Genomic DNA, 17,554 nt, shown 5'->3' on the forward strand with positions numbered 1-17,554 from the left:
CAGCCGTCATTGTTGTTTGGCGGGTCCGGGCTGGGGATTCGAACCCGCCACCTTAGGTGTACGTGGCTGGCGCCTTAGCCGGTTGAGCTATAGGAGCCGAGCCTATGGTGCTTATTTAAGTCTGCTCTTTTTATTTGGGGGACTGTGCTCCAAAATTAATATTTGGCCAAAATAAATATCTTTTATTTTATTTACTTAAAAAAATTTTTTAGAGACACGGTCTCACTCTGTCACCCAGGCTAGAGTACAGTGGTGCAGCCTCAAGCTCCTGGGCTCAAGCAAGCAGTCCTCCTGCCTCAGCCTCCTGAGTAACTCGAACTACAGGCACCAACATGCTTAGGTAATTTTTTTTGCAGTTTTTGGCCAGGGCCAGGTTTGAACCCACCACCTCTGGTATATGGGGCCAGCGCCCTACTCCTTGACCCACAGGCGCCACCCCAAGGATAGATCTGATTTATTTTTTCTTTTTCTTTTCTTTTTTTTTTTTTTAGAGACAGTCTCACTTTGTTGTCGGTAGAGTGCCATGGCATCACAGCTCAGAGCAACCTCCAGGTGACTCTCTTGCCTCAGCCTCCTGAGTAACTGGGACCACAGGTGCCCGCCACAACGCCTGGCTATTTTATTGTTGCAGTTTGGCTGGGGCCGGGTTCAAACCCGCCACTCCCAGTATATAGGGCTGGCGCCCTACTCACTGGGCCACAGGCGCCGCCCAGTAATTTTTCTTTTTAATTTTTTATAGAGATGGCGTCTCAGGATCTTATTTTGTTGCCCAGGCTGGTCCTAAACTCCTGGCTTTAAGCAGTCCTCTTGCTTCAGCCTCCCAAAGGGATTACAGTGCATAAGCCATCATGCCCAGCCTACCTTATATTTCGATGAGCATTTTATTCTTTTTCTTTTTTTTTTTTTTTTTGCAGTTTTTGGCTGGGGCTAGGTTTGAACCCGCCACCTCCGGTACATGGGGCTGGCACCCTATTCCTTTGAGCCACAGGCGCCGCCCTCAATGAGCATTTTAAATATGTGATAACCTGCTGATTAAGACTTGAGTTTTGTATTTAGTAAATAACTCCTGCCTCTACCCTCTCCTTCCTTCCCTCCCCCTCACCTCTCTCCTTTCCCTCCTCCTTTCTTACTTCTTCCCAATGTAATATGTAATGATCTGGCTATGACATGAAGATTTATGACTGTATCCTCCCAGAATATTATCATCTCTGTGTTGCCTGGACTAATTTTTCCTTATTTGTTTCTTTTTGGGCCAAATACTTTTATTCTTTTTGTTCTCTTTCCACCTGTTTAATAATATGATTTTTTTAAAGAGACTTGCCTTCCTAATTGCTTATAAGGTAGTATTTAGCCATTTGTTGAGTTTTTTTAAAGAGCAGGTGGCTCTGGTATTGATCTACTCCTAAATGTGATTGTTTTACTCCTCCCTTCTTTCTTTCTTTTTTTTTTTTTTTGCAGTTTTTGGCCAGGGCTGGCCTTGAACCCACCACCTCCGGCATATGGGGCCGGCGCCCTACCCCTTTGAGACACCCCCTCCCTTCTTTCTTGATGGTAGCCAATTTTAATAGTCTTCATCCTTCATTGTTTATTCATTATTTTTCTGTCCATCATAATCTGTGCTACTGGGTAACCACTACTGCTTACTGTATGCAATAATGATGTTAATATTGACAGTAAACGCATAAACCTAACTGGAGAACTTGCTCTTTGTATTCTATCCATAGCCCTGTAGTCATTAATTAGTGCTGATATGTTTAATAGTTTTAAATCCTGGCTCTTTGCCATATACTTTCCAGAACAGAAGCAATTTTTACACATCTTCTGCCCAGCCCTAGCTTTTGCCAAAATCAGAGCCTCTCAATATTAGGTTTTTTATTTTAATCTCTTACTATTTTCCTCTCTTTAAATTCTGAAATATAGGCTTGGCGCCTGTAGCTCAGCAGCTAGGGCGCCAGCCACATATACTAGGGCTGGCGGGTTCAAACCCGGACCAGGCCTGCCAAACAACAATGGCAACTACAACAAAAAAATAGCCAGGCCTAGTGGCAGGCACCTGCAGTCCCAGCTACTCAGGAGGCTGAGGCAAGAGAATCGCTTAAGCTGAAGAATTTGGGGATGCTGTGACACTGTGATGCCATGGCACTCTGAGGGTAACATATGAGACTCTGTCTCAAAAAATAAAATAAAAAATAAATTCTGGCCGGGCATGGTGGCTCACGCTTGTAATCCTAGCACTCTGGGAGGCTGAAGCGAGTGGATTGCCCTGAGCTCAGGTTCGAGACCATCATGAGCCAGAGACCCCATCTTTACCAAAAAAAAAAAAAAAAAGCCGGGCATCTGATAAGTGCCTATAGTCCCAGCTACTTGGAAGGCTGAGGCAAGAGAATCACTTAAACCCAAGAGTTGGAGGTCTCTGTGAGCTATGACTCTACAGTACTCTATTGAGGGCCACAAAGTGAGACTCTGTCTCAATAAAAAATGAAAAGAAGGAAGGAAGGAAGGAAATAAAATAAATAAATTCTGAAATTTAACAGTCGTTCAGAAAAGTACAGCCCAGATGGCACCCCTTAGGAGTGTGGGACCTGGGGCAAGTACTTTACTTCTCTCTTTGGTTAAAAGTCACTTGATTGAGATATACTCACATCCTATAAAATTTCCCCTTCAAAGTATACGCTCTAAAAGGTTTTTTGAGTATATTCTCAGAGTTATACAACCATCACCACTATTTTAATTCCAGAGCATTTTCATCATCTCCACCCCCCCCAAAGAAAACTTCATACCCATTAGCAGTCATTCTTCATCCCCCTCCCAGTCTATTTTCTGTTTCTATGGGTTTGCTTATTCTAGACATTTCATAAAAATAACATTTATAATAACGTTGCCTTCTGTGTCTGTCTTTCACTTTGCGTAATGTTGTTAAGATTCATCCATATCGTAACCTGTATAGTGCTTCATTTCTTTGTAATATCTGAATAAGATTCCATTTTACCCATTTTACTTATTCATTTATATCCATATTAGTCCATTTATCTATTGATGGATATTTGGGGTTTTTCCACTTTTTGGCTATTATGAATAATCCTGCTATGAACATTTGTGTGCAAGCTTTTGTGTGGACATTTGTTTTCACTTCTCATAGGACTATCCTTAGGAATGGAACTATTTGATCATATGGCAACTATGTTGAACCTTTTATGAACTGCCATATTGTTTTCCAAAATTACTACACCATTTTACAATCCTGCTTAAGCTTGCTGAACCTCAATTTTCTTATCTATAAAGCTAATAATAGTATTTACCTCCTAGGGTTTTTTTTTAATAAGGATTAAATGAGTTGATTCACAAAAGCACATGTTATAAATAATATAGTAAGTGCTCAGTAAATGTTGGCTCTTAAATCTGGATGGTACTTAATAACACTGGTAAATGTTATTATATTTCTCAGCCTTCTTCTGACTTATTTTTGTGAAGTGAATCAAAATATTTATTGTGAATAATTCATAAAGCAGTACAATAAATTAAAACTTTATTAGTTTTATTAGTTGTCTTTTGTACTTTAATTGGTATGTCCTTAAAAGAAATAGGTGTGAAGTTGAGGCTCCCGGGTGGCTCAGTCTGACATCTGAATGGGGTTTATTGTTTTTTGTTTGTTTGTTTGTTTGTTTTTAGGGTTTAGTATATGTTTGGCAAAGGCAAAGTCTTGTTCTTGTTATACCACACTTCACCCTTCACAATTCTAAGTTCTCTCATTCAGGGGTAAGGGAGCAGAGCTCACGGTACCTTTTCTCTACTTCCCAACAGTTCTTATCTGTAGAGTGCTTGTGCCCAGTGAAATTGATTAAGAAATAGGAATACCGGCTCGGCGCCTATAGCTCACCCGGCTAAGGCGCCAGCCACGTACACCTAAGGTGGCGGGTTCAAATCCCCAGCCCAGACCCACCAAACAACAATGACGGCTGCAACCAAAAAATAGCCGGGCGTTGTGGCGGGCGCCTGTGGTCCCAGCTACTTGGGAGGCAGAGGCAGGAGACTCGCTTGAGCCCAGGAGTTGGAGGTTGCTGTGAGCTGTAATGCCACGGCACTCTACCCAGGGGGATAGCTTGAGGCTCTGTCTCAAAAAAAAAAAAAAAGAAATAGGAATACCATCTTGTTTGTTTGTTTTAAGAAAGAGTCTCACTCTGTCACCCAGGCTAGAGTGCAGTGGCATCATCATATCTCACTGCAACCTTGAACTCCTGGGTTCCAGTGATCGGCCTGCTTTAGCCTCCCAAGTAGCTAGGACTACAGGTCCCTGCCACCACACTCAGCTAATTTTTGTATATTTTGTCCAGGTGGGGTCTTCCTCTGTTGTTCAGGTTGGTGTCGCTCAAGCAATCCTCCAGCCTGGGCCTCCCAAGTTGCTGGGATCACAAGCATGAGCCACCAGGCCTAGCTGAATACCAACTTTTAAAAAGAAGGTAAAGTTTATATTGGGAAGATATTGGTTAAGGAGAAAGATAGCAAGAGCTATTTGTGGAGGACTAACTTTGAAAAAAGAGGTTCATTAAATTGAGTTAAAACTGGAAATGGGGAGAACGAAGTCATTTTCCTAAGTTTAAGGTAATAGTAAGAATAACAGTGAGCACATAGATGTGGTGGCTCACACCTATAATCCCAGCATTTCTAGAGGCCAAGGTGGGAGGATTTCTTGAGCCCAGGAATTTGACACCAACCTGAACAACAGAACAAGACCTAGTCTCTACAGAAAAATTCTAAAAGTAGCATGGTAGCTTGCACCTGTAGTGCTAGCTACTTGGGAGGCTGAGGCAAGAGAATCACTGGAACCTAAAAATTTGAGGTTGCAGTGAGCTATGATGAAACCACTGTACCCAGCCTGGGTGACAAAGCAAGACTCTTGCCTCTAAAAAAAAAAAAAAGTGAGTAAACAGAGCACTTACTGTGAGCCAGGCACTATTTTAAGTATTTATACAGAATTAACTCACTCTTACAGCAACCCCCTGAGGGACTTAAAAGTATTATTATTTTTGTTTGTTTGACAGAGTCTCAAGCTATTGCCCTGGGTAGAGTGCTGTGGCGTTGCAGCTCACAGCAACCTCAAACTCTTGGGCTTAAGCAATTCTCTTGCCTCAGCCTCCCAAGTAGCTGGGACTACAGGGACCCACCACAAAGGCCTGGCTATTTTTTGGTGGTAGTGGTTGTTGTTGTTTGGCAGGCCTGGGCTGGATTTGAACTTGCCAGCTCCATTGTATGAGGCTGGTGCCCTAACCGCTGTGAGCTACAGGCGCTGAGCTGACAAAAGTATTATTGTGCCCATTTTACAAATGAGAAAACTGAGGCATATAGAAGTTTAGGAGGTTAAACCTTTGGCAGAACTATGTTTAGGTGAGTTCAGCATTATCTCTAAATTTTTTTCTTTTTTTTGAGACAGAGTGTCACTTAGTTGCCCTAGTAGAGTGCTGTGGCATCATAGCTCACAGCAACCTCAAACTCTTAGGCTCAAGTGATCCTCTTGTCTCAGCTTCCTGAGTAGTTGAGAATATAGGCACTGGCCACAAGCCTGGTTAGTTTTTCTATCTATAGTAGAGACGAGGTCTTACCCTTGCTCAGACTGGTCTTGAACTCCTGAGATCAAGCAGTCTACCTGCCTTGGCCTCCCAGAGTACTAGGATTGCAGGCATGAGCCCCTTATCTCTAAAAAAAAATTTTTTTTCTTTTTGAGACAGTCTCACTATGTCACCCTAGGTAGAGTTCCATGGCATCACAGCTCAGACAGTAATCTCAATCTCTTGAGCTTAAATGATTCTCCTGCCTCAGCCTCCCAAGTAGCTGGGACTACAGGTGCCCATCACAATACCCAGCTATTTTTCTGTTGCAGTTGTCCTTGTTGCTTAGCTGGCCCAGTCTGGGTTCATACCCATCAGCCTCGGTGTATATGGCCAGTGCCATAGCCACTGTGTTATGGGTGCCGAGCCTCTCTGAAATTTTAACCCCATTTTAGAGACTTTCCCCTGGGATGGGGGTAATGAGATGATGAATAGAAATTATAGAATGTTTAAATTACACACATGAACCCATCAAACCAAGTCTTTACATAGATTTAAACCCTCCCACACCATGCAAGATTTTATTCACTTAGTTGACATATATTGAGCCTGCTAATTTCAGACACTCTGTATGTTCCTTCCCTCACACTATAGCTATGTCAAGACCTTGGGGCTCGGCGCCTGTGGCTCAAGTGGCTAAGGCGCCAACCACATACACCTAAAGTGGTGGGTTCGAATCCAGCCCGGGCTGCCAAACAATAATGAGGGCTGCAACCAAAAAAATAGCCGGGCGTTGTGGTGGGCACCTGTGGTCCCAGCTACTTGGGAGACTGAGGCAGGAGACTCGCTTGAGCCCAGGAGTTGGAGGTTGCTATGAGCTGTGATGCCACAGCACTCTACCCAGGGTGACAGCTTAAGGCTCTGTCTCAAAAAAAAAAAAAAAAAAAAAAAAAAAGACCTTGGCTACAGTATTCTAGAAGTCTTCAGAGAGAGTAATGTTTTTGTTCACAAAAGTTCATATTTTACTTTAAGAAAGGGAAAGCATATGATAAAGTATTACTGATGCAAAATTATCCTTAAATCTAATGTACTAAAAAAAAACCAGTGTACTTATTTATGTAGTAAACATTCATTTTTGTGGTTTTCAGTAAGCATAAAGCATTGTGGACTGTTAGACTTCATAACTTTTATTAACAAGTGCCTGGGGCCCAATTTATTTGACATTCCTAGCTCTTGGATACATCCAGATATGTAAGGACAAGGTAGATACCGTATGCTTTCAGAAAATAGAATATTCTGTATCCAAGGCTGTTATAGGTTGTCTTGGAATACTTGTGAACACTAAGAGTGCAACTAAGCTGAGCTCAAACAGTTCTCATGTTTGGCCTAAAAATAAGATTGTGAATCCATTTCCCAGTCTTCAGAGAATCCCCTGTGATGATTTACCAAAGATACAAACCACTTCCCTTTCAGAGCATCATGAATTGAAGATGGGGCTGCCGGTAAATAAGCAGAAGGGGATGTATTCAGGGACAGAGGTGCAGCCTCTGCAGATGTAGAGTAGCATTTGATGGCCGGATGAATGCTAGTGAGTCAGGACAGAGGATCAGCTTACTCCAGGTATGGACGTAACCGAATAATTGGGTGAAGAGTTTTGACATGTATGAAGAAAAACATTACTTAGATTTTAGTTTTATTCATATAATTGGGGAGGGGGAGTTGTGTTTTTTCTCAACCTAGTATTTAAATTTTTATTTTATTTTATTTTATTTATTGTTTTTTGAGACAGAGTCTTACTTTGTTGCCCTTGGTAGAGTGCTATGGCATCACAGCTCACAGCAACCTCAAACTCTTGGGCTGGAGTGATCCTCTTACTTTAGCCTCCCAAGAAGCTGAGACTATAGGCACCCACCACAGAGCCCAGCTATGTTTTTTTTTTTAGAAACTGGGTCTCTGGCTTGGCGCCTGTGGCTCAGGTGGCTAGGGCTCCAGCCACATACACCTAAGGTGGCGGGTTTGAATCTAGCCTGGACCCGCCAAACAACAATGGCGGCTGCAACCAAAAAATAGCTGGGCATTGTGGCTGGCGCCTGTAGTCCCAGCTACTTGGGAGGCAGAGACAGGAGACTCGCTTGAGCCCAGGAGTTGGAGGTTGCTGTGAGCTGTGATGCCATATCACTCTACAGAGGGGGACAGCTTGAGGCTCTGTCTCAAAAAAAAAGAAACTGGGTCTCACTCTTGCTCTTGGGTGATCTTCAACTCCTGAGTTCAGGCAGTCCACCAACCTGGGCCTCTCAAATGCTGGAACTATAGGCAAGAGCCACTGCACTCCGCCTTCCAACCTAGTATTTAAAATTTTAGGGCAGCGCCTGTGGCTCAAAGGAGTAGGGCACTGATCCCATATGCCGGAGGTGGCAGGTTCAAACCCATCCCTGGCCAAAATTTGCAAAAAACAAACAAACAGCTAAAATTTTAGGACAAGTGTGGTGGCTCATGCCTATAATCCCAGCACTTCGGGAGGCCAAGTCATGAGGACTGTTTGAAGCCAGGAAGTTTAAGACCAACCTGGGTAACATAACACCCTATCTCTGCAAAAGAATCAGCCAGTGACATGCAGCTGTAGTCCTAGCTACTCAAGAAGCTGAAACGGGAAGGTTTCTTTTGAGAATAGGAGTTCAAGACTTCAGTGAGCTGTGATTGCACCACTGTTGTAGCATGGGTGACGGTGAGACTCTTGTCTCAAAAAAAAAAAAAATATATATATATATATATATATATATATGAGATAAATGTTAGGAAATGATAAATGTTAAGGAAAAAAAATAAAGCAGATTCAGAGGTTAGAGAGTGACCAGAATGCAATTTTATTTGGGTGAACTGAGAAGGAATCTCTGAGGAGATGAATATTTTCCCACAGTTTTCTTTCTTTGGGGTTAATTCAGCTAATGAATAGATATGCATGAAAATGTTTCTGTTGTATTGTGTACGTGTTCATTAAGAGAGCTCTGGTGGGGCCCTGCGTCTTAGTCTTTACCACTAGGAAAGATTAATGCCGGAGCTCTACATCCCTTAGTGCCTAAGCACCTTCATCCACCCAGGTCTTTACTCTTCATCCAAAAATCGTGATTTAATATCTGTTCTGATTTTCCAAAGTCTTGGGATATGATTCATTTGATTAAAATTATATTGTGCAATTAAATGCCTTCCAGATGTTTGATAATAGAGTAGGATTGCTTCGGAAGAGAGCTCTTTTATCCAAGACTTTCTTCTGTTGAACTCACAGTCAACATTGAAATTTGAGGTCTTGGGTGATCTCACAGTGATCCTAGCCTTCATACCTAAAAGCCCTAAATAAAGTTGTACACCGCTCAAGTGTTCCATAGCATTGCACAAGTCTAAAATAGGTAACTGGCACCTCCCCCTCCACACCCATACACCTCATTGTTGGCTAACTGACTTGTTCCATAAATAGCTCAGTGTTACATGATCAGACAACTACAACTATCAGGGAAGGGATTTTTGTTTCCTAACACACATGTGCAGTTCCCTGGCAGTAAACAAAATCCAAGTCCAATTCCCTGGACCCTAATGGCAACCTAGTTCTTAGGAGAATTGTACAAATCATTTTGAATGGAATTCAAGACAACCCTGCCTTCTTACCAAATTCCACTTTGTGGAAAAATGTGTTAGAGCAAGGTTCAGTTTTAGTCCCCACAGTTGCATGAAGTCATGTTTCTGTCCCGATCTGGTGATCCCAGAGTCTCTGCCAAATGAGTTAAAAATTGTCAGGTGGATCTGAGACAACATCATGGTAGTTTTATAAAACTTTTTCTGAATATCAAGAGTGTGTTTTAAAAATCTACCCTCTATTGGAGTATAGTGGTTTCTGTTTCTGACTCTTAGTTGGAATGTATTGTTTTTGTGTCTGAAAGAGTTTTGAGTGCTGTAACAGAATATTGCTTCAAAAATTCCTTATGGGTAACTCAGAGGATGAACCTTGGGACACTTTTTCCAGATAAATCTGTACTCTTTGGGCACAAAGCATTGCTGCTTCAGTAACTCGTGATAATACATAGAGTTCAATCCATGCTTTAGATATTTTCTCTTTTACTGGGCTTAAGCAATTCTTTTTGCCTTATCCTCCCAAGTAGCAGGGAGCACCCGCCACAGCGCCCAACTATTTTTTTGTTGTTGTTGCAGTTGTCATTGTTTAGCAGGCCCAGGCTGGGTTTGAACCCACCAGCCTCAGTGCATGTGGCTGGTGCCATAACCGCTGTGCTAAGGATGCCGAACCTTTAGTACATTTCTTAAAGTCAAAATATCAAATATAAATCCAGTGATTTCTTAAAGTCTCTCTGCTAATTATTTATTATTGTTAAAATGCTGCTTACCACTGCCAAGAATTTTGAACAAAAGTAAACAATATATGTCTATGACATTGAAGTTAATAGCACTTCTTTCTCTAATGCTGATTTTGTATTTTTGTTTTGCTCAGTATATTTTATAGTCAGAGCTTCATAGACCCAGTTGTGTACTTTTCCATGGCCATGCTAAAAACATTTAAAAGCTAAAATCCAGTTCAAGAATACTATTTTTATAGCCAGGGGTTGTGGCTGCCACCTGTAGTCCCAGCTACTCATGAGGCTGAGGCAAGAGGATCACTTGAGCCCAAGAGTTGGAGGTTGCTGTGAGCTATGATGACACTGCACTCTACCCAGGGCGACAGAGTGAGACTGTCTCAAAAAAAATTTATCTTCAGTTTACAAAAGGCTAAAAACATTCAATTTTATAAGTACGTGAATATTTAGTAGGCTTGAAAGGGGAGTACAGAAAAAAGACTAACCAAACCACTGATGATTTGTTTACCAGGTTATAAACCATGGCCGTGTGGATACAAGCCCAGCAGCTCCAAGGAGAAGCCCTTCATCAGATGCAGGCGTTGTATGGCCAGCACTTCCCCATTGAGGTGCGGCATTATTTATCCCAGTGGATTGAAAGCCAAGCTTGGTAGGTGAACAAAGATTTTTGCATCATTTTGTGAAGCAGAAGAATATTGAACTTTGATTACAAAGCTATCATGATTACAAAGCTATTTTAAAAGATTATGTTTTAAAACTTTTTTTCCGTTTGAGATAGAGTCTCACTCTGTTGCCTAGGCCAGGGCGCTATGGCATTGCCCAGCTCACAGTAACTTTAAACCCCTGAGCTCAAATGATCCTCCTGCCTCATCATCCCCAGTAGCTGGGACTACAGGCGCCCACCACCACATCTGGCTAATTTTTCTATTTTTAGTAGAGACAGGGTATTGCTGTTGCTAAGGCTGGTCTCAAACTACTGAACTCAAGCTATCCTTCTGCCTCAGCCTCCCAGAGTACTAGTAGGATTACAGGTGTGAGCCACTGTGCACAGCCTGAAATAAATTTTATGTTATTCACTTGACTCCATCTTAAATTTAGGAAGATGAAATAACTCCTGGGATTTTTAAAGAAGGATCTGTTCCCCTTCCCCTTCTTTCCCTTCTCCTCTTCCTCTCTTTTTTTTTTTTTTAAGACGGAGCCTCAAGCTATCCCCCTGGGTAGAGTGCCATGGCATCACGCTCGCAGCAACCTCCAACTCCTGGGCTCAAGCGAGTCTCCTGCCTCAGCCTCCCAAGTAGCTGGGACTACAGGCGCCCACCACAACACCCGGCCATTTTTTGGTTGCAGCCATCATTGTTGTTTGGTGGGCCCGGGCTGGGGATTCGAACCCGCCCCGCCACCTTAGGTATATGTGGCTGGCGCCTTAGCTGCTTGAGCCACAGGCGCTGAGCCTCCTTTTTGTTTTGAGAGTCTCATTCTGTCACCCAGGCTAGAGTGCAATGCTGTCATCATAACTCACTGTGACATCAGACTCCTGGGCTCAAGTTACTTTTCTGCTTCAGCCTCCCAAATAGGTGGGACTAAATGGGCATGCCATCTTGCCTGGATAATTTTTTTTTTTTTCTGTTTTTTGAAGAGACAGGGTCTTACTCTTAGGCTAGTCTCCAACTCCTGAGCTCCAATGATTCTCCCACCTCCCAGAATGCTAGGATCACAGGTGTGAGCCACTGTGCCTGGCCAAGACTTCTTCCTTTTATCATGTACATAAAAAGTACTGGTTAGGAATGATGGCATGTGCTGGTAATTGCAGCCCTCTGGGAGGCAGAGGCCGGATTGCTTGAGGCCAGGAGTTCAAGACCAGCCTAGATAACACAGCAAGCCCTTGTCTCCATAAAAAATTAACTGGGTATTGTGGCCCATACCTCTAGTCCCAGGTACTCAGGAGGCTGAGGTGGGAGGATTGCTTGAGCCCAAGAATTTAAAGTCACAGTGAGCTGTGATCAGGTCACTGTACTCCAGCTTGACAGAGTGAAACTTTGTCTCCTATTTAAAAGAAAAAAAAACAGTAAATACTAGCTAAAAGCATTAGAATATTGCCATTAATAAAGATCAGTCACTAAATATCCTTTGAATGCCTATAGGGTACCAAGCAGTGTCACACACAGCAGAGTTTATAATGAAAAAAATTAAAGCCCTTGTGTGCAAAGAATTATTTCACTATTTCACTTGGCATGGTGGCACATACCTGTAGTCCCGGCTACTTAGGAGACTAAGGTGATAGGATCCCTTGAGCCAGGGAATTCCAGGACTCTGTCTCTTAAAAGAAAAAAAAAAAGAGAGAATTTAGTGTTTAGTGGGGCAGATAAGATATGCATATAATTTTATTGGGATTTACTAAGTATATGTTATTTCACATTTATTAAATTAATGAATTTATAACTAAATATTTAACAAATCATTTAACAGCAGAGATGTTGATTTCTTTTAGTTTATGTGTTACATAGACACATAAAGACTAAAAGAAAATACACTAAAATATTAACAAAATTTACATTTTGATGGTAGATTTAACAGGCATTGTAATTTTCCCTTATTTTCTCAATTACTTATGACCCTCTAGGGGAGGGAGGAATTGTTGTAAGATTCTTTTAGAATTAGTAGAATGCCCTGCACACCAGGCAGCAGGCTGTACACTGTTCTGGGCTGAGAGCTTGTGAGTTGGTGACAGCCTGCCAGTGCATTTGACACAGATACTTCAACCCTCTACCACTGTGGGCAGGGGTCCTCTTTAACAGCCCCTGGGAGAAGCCAGCCTTGGTGCGACTATTTGAAGATGGCCGGAGAGCTGACTGTGATGTTCCCTTGGAATAATTGCAATTTCGTGTTAGTGGCAGATTTCTGTTCAGAAACCAGAGAGCACCAAAGGAAGGCAATTTTCTAGGCAATTAAAAAAATCTCAGCTTCATGTAATTAAGTGAGGAAAAAACTGAGCGCAACATGAGAATGTCAGCTGCACCTCGTTTAGTGCTTTTCCACTCCCGTTTCATTTTCTTTTCTGTTCTAATGATGTAGAGACTTTAGAAAAACATGAGTAGTTCGTTTAAAATGTCACTTAGCAGATTTCCCACGTAGTCATCTTACTGAGTTGTTAACGGAGTTGTGTTGTTACTAAGGAAAACCTAGATTTAATTTTGGTTTTCTTAGAATATAAAGATTTTAATAAAAAATATCTTATTCTTTGTGCACACCTCACCGTAATCTTGATCTTCTGGGCTCACAAGATCCTCCTGTCTCAGCCTCCTGAGTAGCTGGGACTACAGATGTGCACCTCCCACACACCCAGCTAATTTTTCTACTTTTTGTAGAGACGAGATCTCACCATGTTGCTCAGGTTGGTCTTGAACTCCTGGGCTTAAGTCATCTTCCTGCCTCAACTCTGTCTTTTTCTGTTTTTTTAACAAAGAGTTAAGGTTTCAAGTAAAGAACCAGTACTTCTCTTAATTTTGCTCAGATACTGGACTCTCTGCAGATGAGGTGCCCCAGAGCAGGAACACTATTGGCAGTCAGAACAGAGGTGCCGGGCTACCCCTCAGTCTTCCGGCCTTTTATTTAATATTTATTTTACTTAATACATAGAGCATATGCATTTAAAATTTGACTTTCTTTACTGCCTTCTCAAAGTGCAGCACTGGGTGTTCTATTTAATGAGGTATAGTTTCAATGTTTTGGTACACCTATTTGTGCCTCTGTTTGAAATCAGTTGCTGGCTCGGCACCTGTGGCTCAAGTGGCTAAGGCACCAGCCACATACACCTAAGGTGGCGGGGTCAAATCCAGCCCAGACCTGCCAAACAACAATGATGGCTGCAACCAAAAAATAGCCGGGGTTGTGGTGGGCGCCTGTAGTCCCAGCTACTTGGGAGGCTGGAGCAGGAGACTCGCTTGAGCCCAGGAGTTGGAGGTTGCTGTGAGCTGTGATGCCATAGCTTGAGGCTCTGTCTCAAAAAAAAAAAAAAAGAAAAGAAAAGAAATCAGTTGCTAACTAACTTTAGGGATTTAGGGATGATAGCGCCATTTAGTGACCACTATCTTGTTTGGCTCCAGACCTAGTCAGCAGTAACTAAATGTTAGTTCAGTCTGACAGCTATTTCGTTTCTTCAGTGAGCTAAGTCATGTAGCACTGCCCAGTGGCAGTTGTTACCTATGTTGTAGAAAAGAAGGAAAGAAAGAAGGGATGAAGACTATCCCATCCCTGTCACCAGTCAAATGACTGTGAATTAATACAGAGTCCGTAGGGTGGTTTGTCTTGTTCACTGCAAAAGTTAGCAGTGCCCTATCGGTCCCATATCTGCAACTAGTGATATCAAGGTCTGCCTTGTATACATTCTTGTAGGTACCTTCTGCCTTAGCATCTCACTTCCAGGGCAGAGCAATAACATATTTCACCTGCCTCTGCTTAAGAACTACTTGATGTGAAAGGAGTGACAGGGATCTCAAACTTACTGAAGCTGGAAAGGACACATAGAATGATCTTGACCTTGCGCCCCCTTTACACGTTTGAGAGGTGTAAATAGGAAATTAAATAAATAGGAAATTACCTGAGTCCTTACTTCCTTCAGAGTATGCAAAGTATTGTCCTTTTCCTCTCAGTTCTAGGAGCAGATTGGATAAGCATCAGAGGAAATCAGTAGGAGGAAGGAGAAAGGGCATCGTGTTGTTTTGAAACAAAAAAAAAGGAAGAAAGGAAGGAAGGGAGGGAGGGAAAGAAATGAAAACATCCTGTACAATCCAATTAAGATAATTAGTAGATTATCGCTAGATTGATGTAAGCATTTAGTCTATTTTATGCTGGGCTGTTTCTTAAAATTTGCATTGAGTATTAAGAAGAAAGCTTTAGGTTTGGTACCTGTAGCTAAAGTGGCTAAGGCGCCAGCCTCATATACTAGAGCTGGTAGGTTCGAATCCAGCCTGGGCCTGCCAAACAACAACTGCAACCAAAAAATAGCTAGGCGTTGTGACAGACACCTGTGGTCCCAGCTACTTGGGAGGCTGAGGCAAGAGAATCACTTAAGCCCAGGAGTTGGAGGTTGCTGTGAGCTGTGATGCCACAGCACTCTACCCAGGGTGACAGCTTGAGGCTCTGTCTCAAAAAAAGAAATCTTTAGTCAAAGCAAAAGTCTGATGCGTTGAGGCTGCATTTATACAGGCTAATGTGCATATATATATATATATATATATATACAGATTGTGTAATTTTTTTCCCCTAGGGACTCAATAGATCTTGATAATCCACAGGAGAACATTAAGGCCACTCAGCTCCTGGAGGGCCTGGTGCAGGAGCTGCAGAAGAAGGCAGAGCACCAGGTGGGGGAAGATGGGTTTTTACTGAAGATCAAGCTGGGGCACTACGCCACACAGCTCCAGGTAGGTGTGGACTCAGTCACACTTAATTCTTGTCCTATGATGGTGGGCGGGGGGGAGGGCAGGGGGAGGTGTTCCTCCTTTTAGTGCTTCCCAGAGAGACTTTCTTCCTCCTCTTCCTACCCAACATTGTTGAGTTACATTGTACATGCACAAGGTTCTTATATCTTTTTGCAAAAAAGATGCAAAACCATATAGTATATGGTTTTGTGGTTGTGGATTTAAAAAAACTTTTTATTAAGGCTCATGCCTGTACACCTAGCATTCTGGGAGGTCATTGTGGGTGGATTGCTTAGGCTCAGGAGTTCAAAATCAGCCTGAGCAAGAGTGAAACGCCGACTCTAAAAATAACCGAGCATTGTGGTGGATGGCTGTAGTCCCAGCTACTCAGGAGGCTGAGGCAAGAGGATCACTTGAGCCCAAGAGTTTGAGGTTGCTGTGAGCTATGATGTCATGGCACTCTATCAAGGGTGACAGAGTGAGACTATGTCTCAAAAGAAAAACAACTTTTTATTTAAAAATAAATGTAAAACTTACAGAAAGTTGCGAGAATGATCCAAAGAATCCTTACATTTGCCCAGATTCACCTAATGTTGACATTTGCTGTGTTCTGTTCTCCCTGAGCACAAGCACACGTATTTTTCAGTCACTTGAGAGTAAGTTGCATATCTCATGTTCCTGCACCCCTAAGTAACTTAGTGTGCATTTTCAAAGAACATGAACCTTCTCTTACATAGCTATAATACACTTACCAACGTCAGTCAATTTAACATCGATTTAATACTTTCAGGTACTCCTCTGTATTTTCATTGCATCATCTAACTCAGAAATGTTATGTAGGGCACTGTTTCCTTCTCCAGTCCAGGATCACATGCCGCATCTAGTTGTCACGACTCTTTAATCTTCTTTTTTTTTGAGACAGAGCTTCAAGCTGTCCCCCTGGGTAGAGTGCTGTGGCATCACAGCTCACAGCAACCTCCAACTCCTGGGCTTAAGCAATTATTCTCTTGCCTCCGCCTCCCAAGTAGCTGGGACCACAGGCGCCCAGCACAACGCCTGGCCATTTTTTGGTTGTAGTTGTCGTTGTTTGGCAGGCCCAGGCTGGGTTTGAACCCACCAGCCTTGGTATATGTGGCTGACACCCTAGCCGCTTGAGCTATAGGCGCTGAGCCTCTTTAATCTTCTTTAATGCAGAATTGTATTGCACTCTTATTTGTCTTTCCTTACATTAACATTTTAAAATAATTCTCCTTACTTCGTAAAGATAAAATGTTCCTCATTTTGGGTTTGTCTAATGTTTTCTCATGATGAGGTTCACATTGTATATCTCTAGTCAGTTCTTTTTATTTTTTTTCTGAGACAGAGTCTCATTATGCCGCCCTTGGTACAGTGCCATGGCGTCACAGGTCACAGCAACTTCAAACTCTTGGACTTAAGCTATTCTCTTAAGAGAATAGCCTTAGCCTCCCAAGTAGCCAAGGCGCCTGACTACAGGCGCCTGCCACAACGCCTGGCTATTTTTTTTGTTGTAGTTGTCATTATTGTTTGGCAGGCCTGGGCTGGGTTCGAACCTACCAGCCTCGGTGTATGTGGCTGGCAGCCTGGCCACTGAGCTATAGGCGCTGAGCCTCTCCAGTCAGTTGTAAATACAGTCGGCCCTGCACACAAACACACACATATTTTTCATGCCCGCAGGTTCCACATCCTTGGATTCAACCAACTAGATTGAAAGTATTCAGGGAAAAAAAAAACACAAAACAATAAGAAGTAAGACTACAACAATCAAATATACAAATAAAAATAATACAATGTAACAACTGCTTACATAGCACTTACATTTATTAGGTATAATAAATTCTATTATATTAGGTAAAATAAATCTAGAGATGGTTTAAAGTGGACAGGAGGACATGCATAGGGTATATAGGAATAGTACATCATTTTATATCAAAGACTTCAGTATCTGAGGACAACTATAATTTGTCCTTCTTGAGTATCACATCCAGAGACATGCAATGTCCATCTGCCCGTCGCTGATGATGGTAATTTTAATTTCTCAGTCAAGGTGGTGTCCAATTTCTCCTGTGGCATGGCCTTTAAAAAACTTACTTATCGGCTCGGCGCCTGTAGCTCAACCAGCTAAGACGCCAGCCACATACACCTAAGGTGGCAGGTTCGAATCCAGCCCGGACCGCCAAACAACAATAATGGCTGCAACCAAAAAATAGCTGGG

The 17,554-nt window shown here is 42.4% G+C and overlaps 1 protein-coding gene across 1 annotated transcript in view; it reads left to right on the forward strand.

Moving 5' to 3' along the window:
- The window catches only part of LOC100955743 (signal transducer and activator of transcription 5B), a 76,844-nt gene that overhangs the window by 34,636 nt on the left and 24,654 nt on the right, over positions 1-17,554 (forward strand). The window contains exons 2-3 of the mRNA XM_023511244.1: positions 10,413-10,550; positions 15,168-15,324. Coding sequence (XP_023367012.1) covers positions 10,423-10,550; positions 15,168-15,324 — 285 coding nt within the window. The 5' untranslated portion in view covers positions 10,413-10,422. The remainder of the gene's footprint in view (positions 1-10,412; positions 10,551-15,167; positions 15,325-17,554) is intronic.

The sequence above is a fragment of the Otolemur garnettii genome, unplaced genomic scaffold (assembly GCF_000181295.1).
Source record: "Otolemur garnettii isolate 467f Iridium unplaced genomic scaffold, OtoGar3 scaffold00018, whole genome shotgun sequence".
Lineage (NCBI taxonomy): Eukaryota > Metazoa > Chordata > Mammalia > Primates > Galagidae > Otolemur > Otolemur garnettii.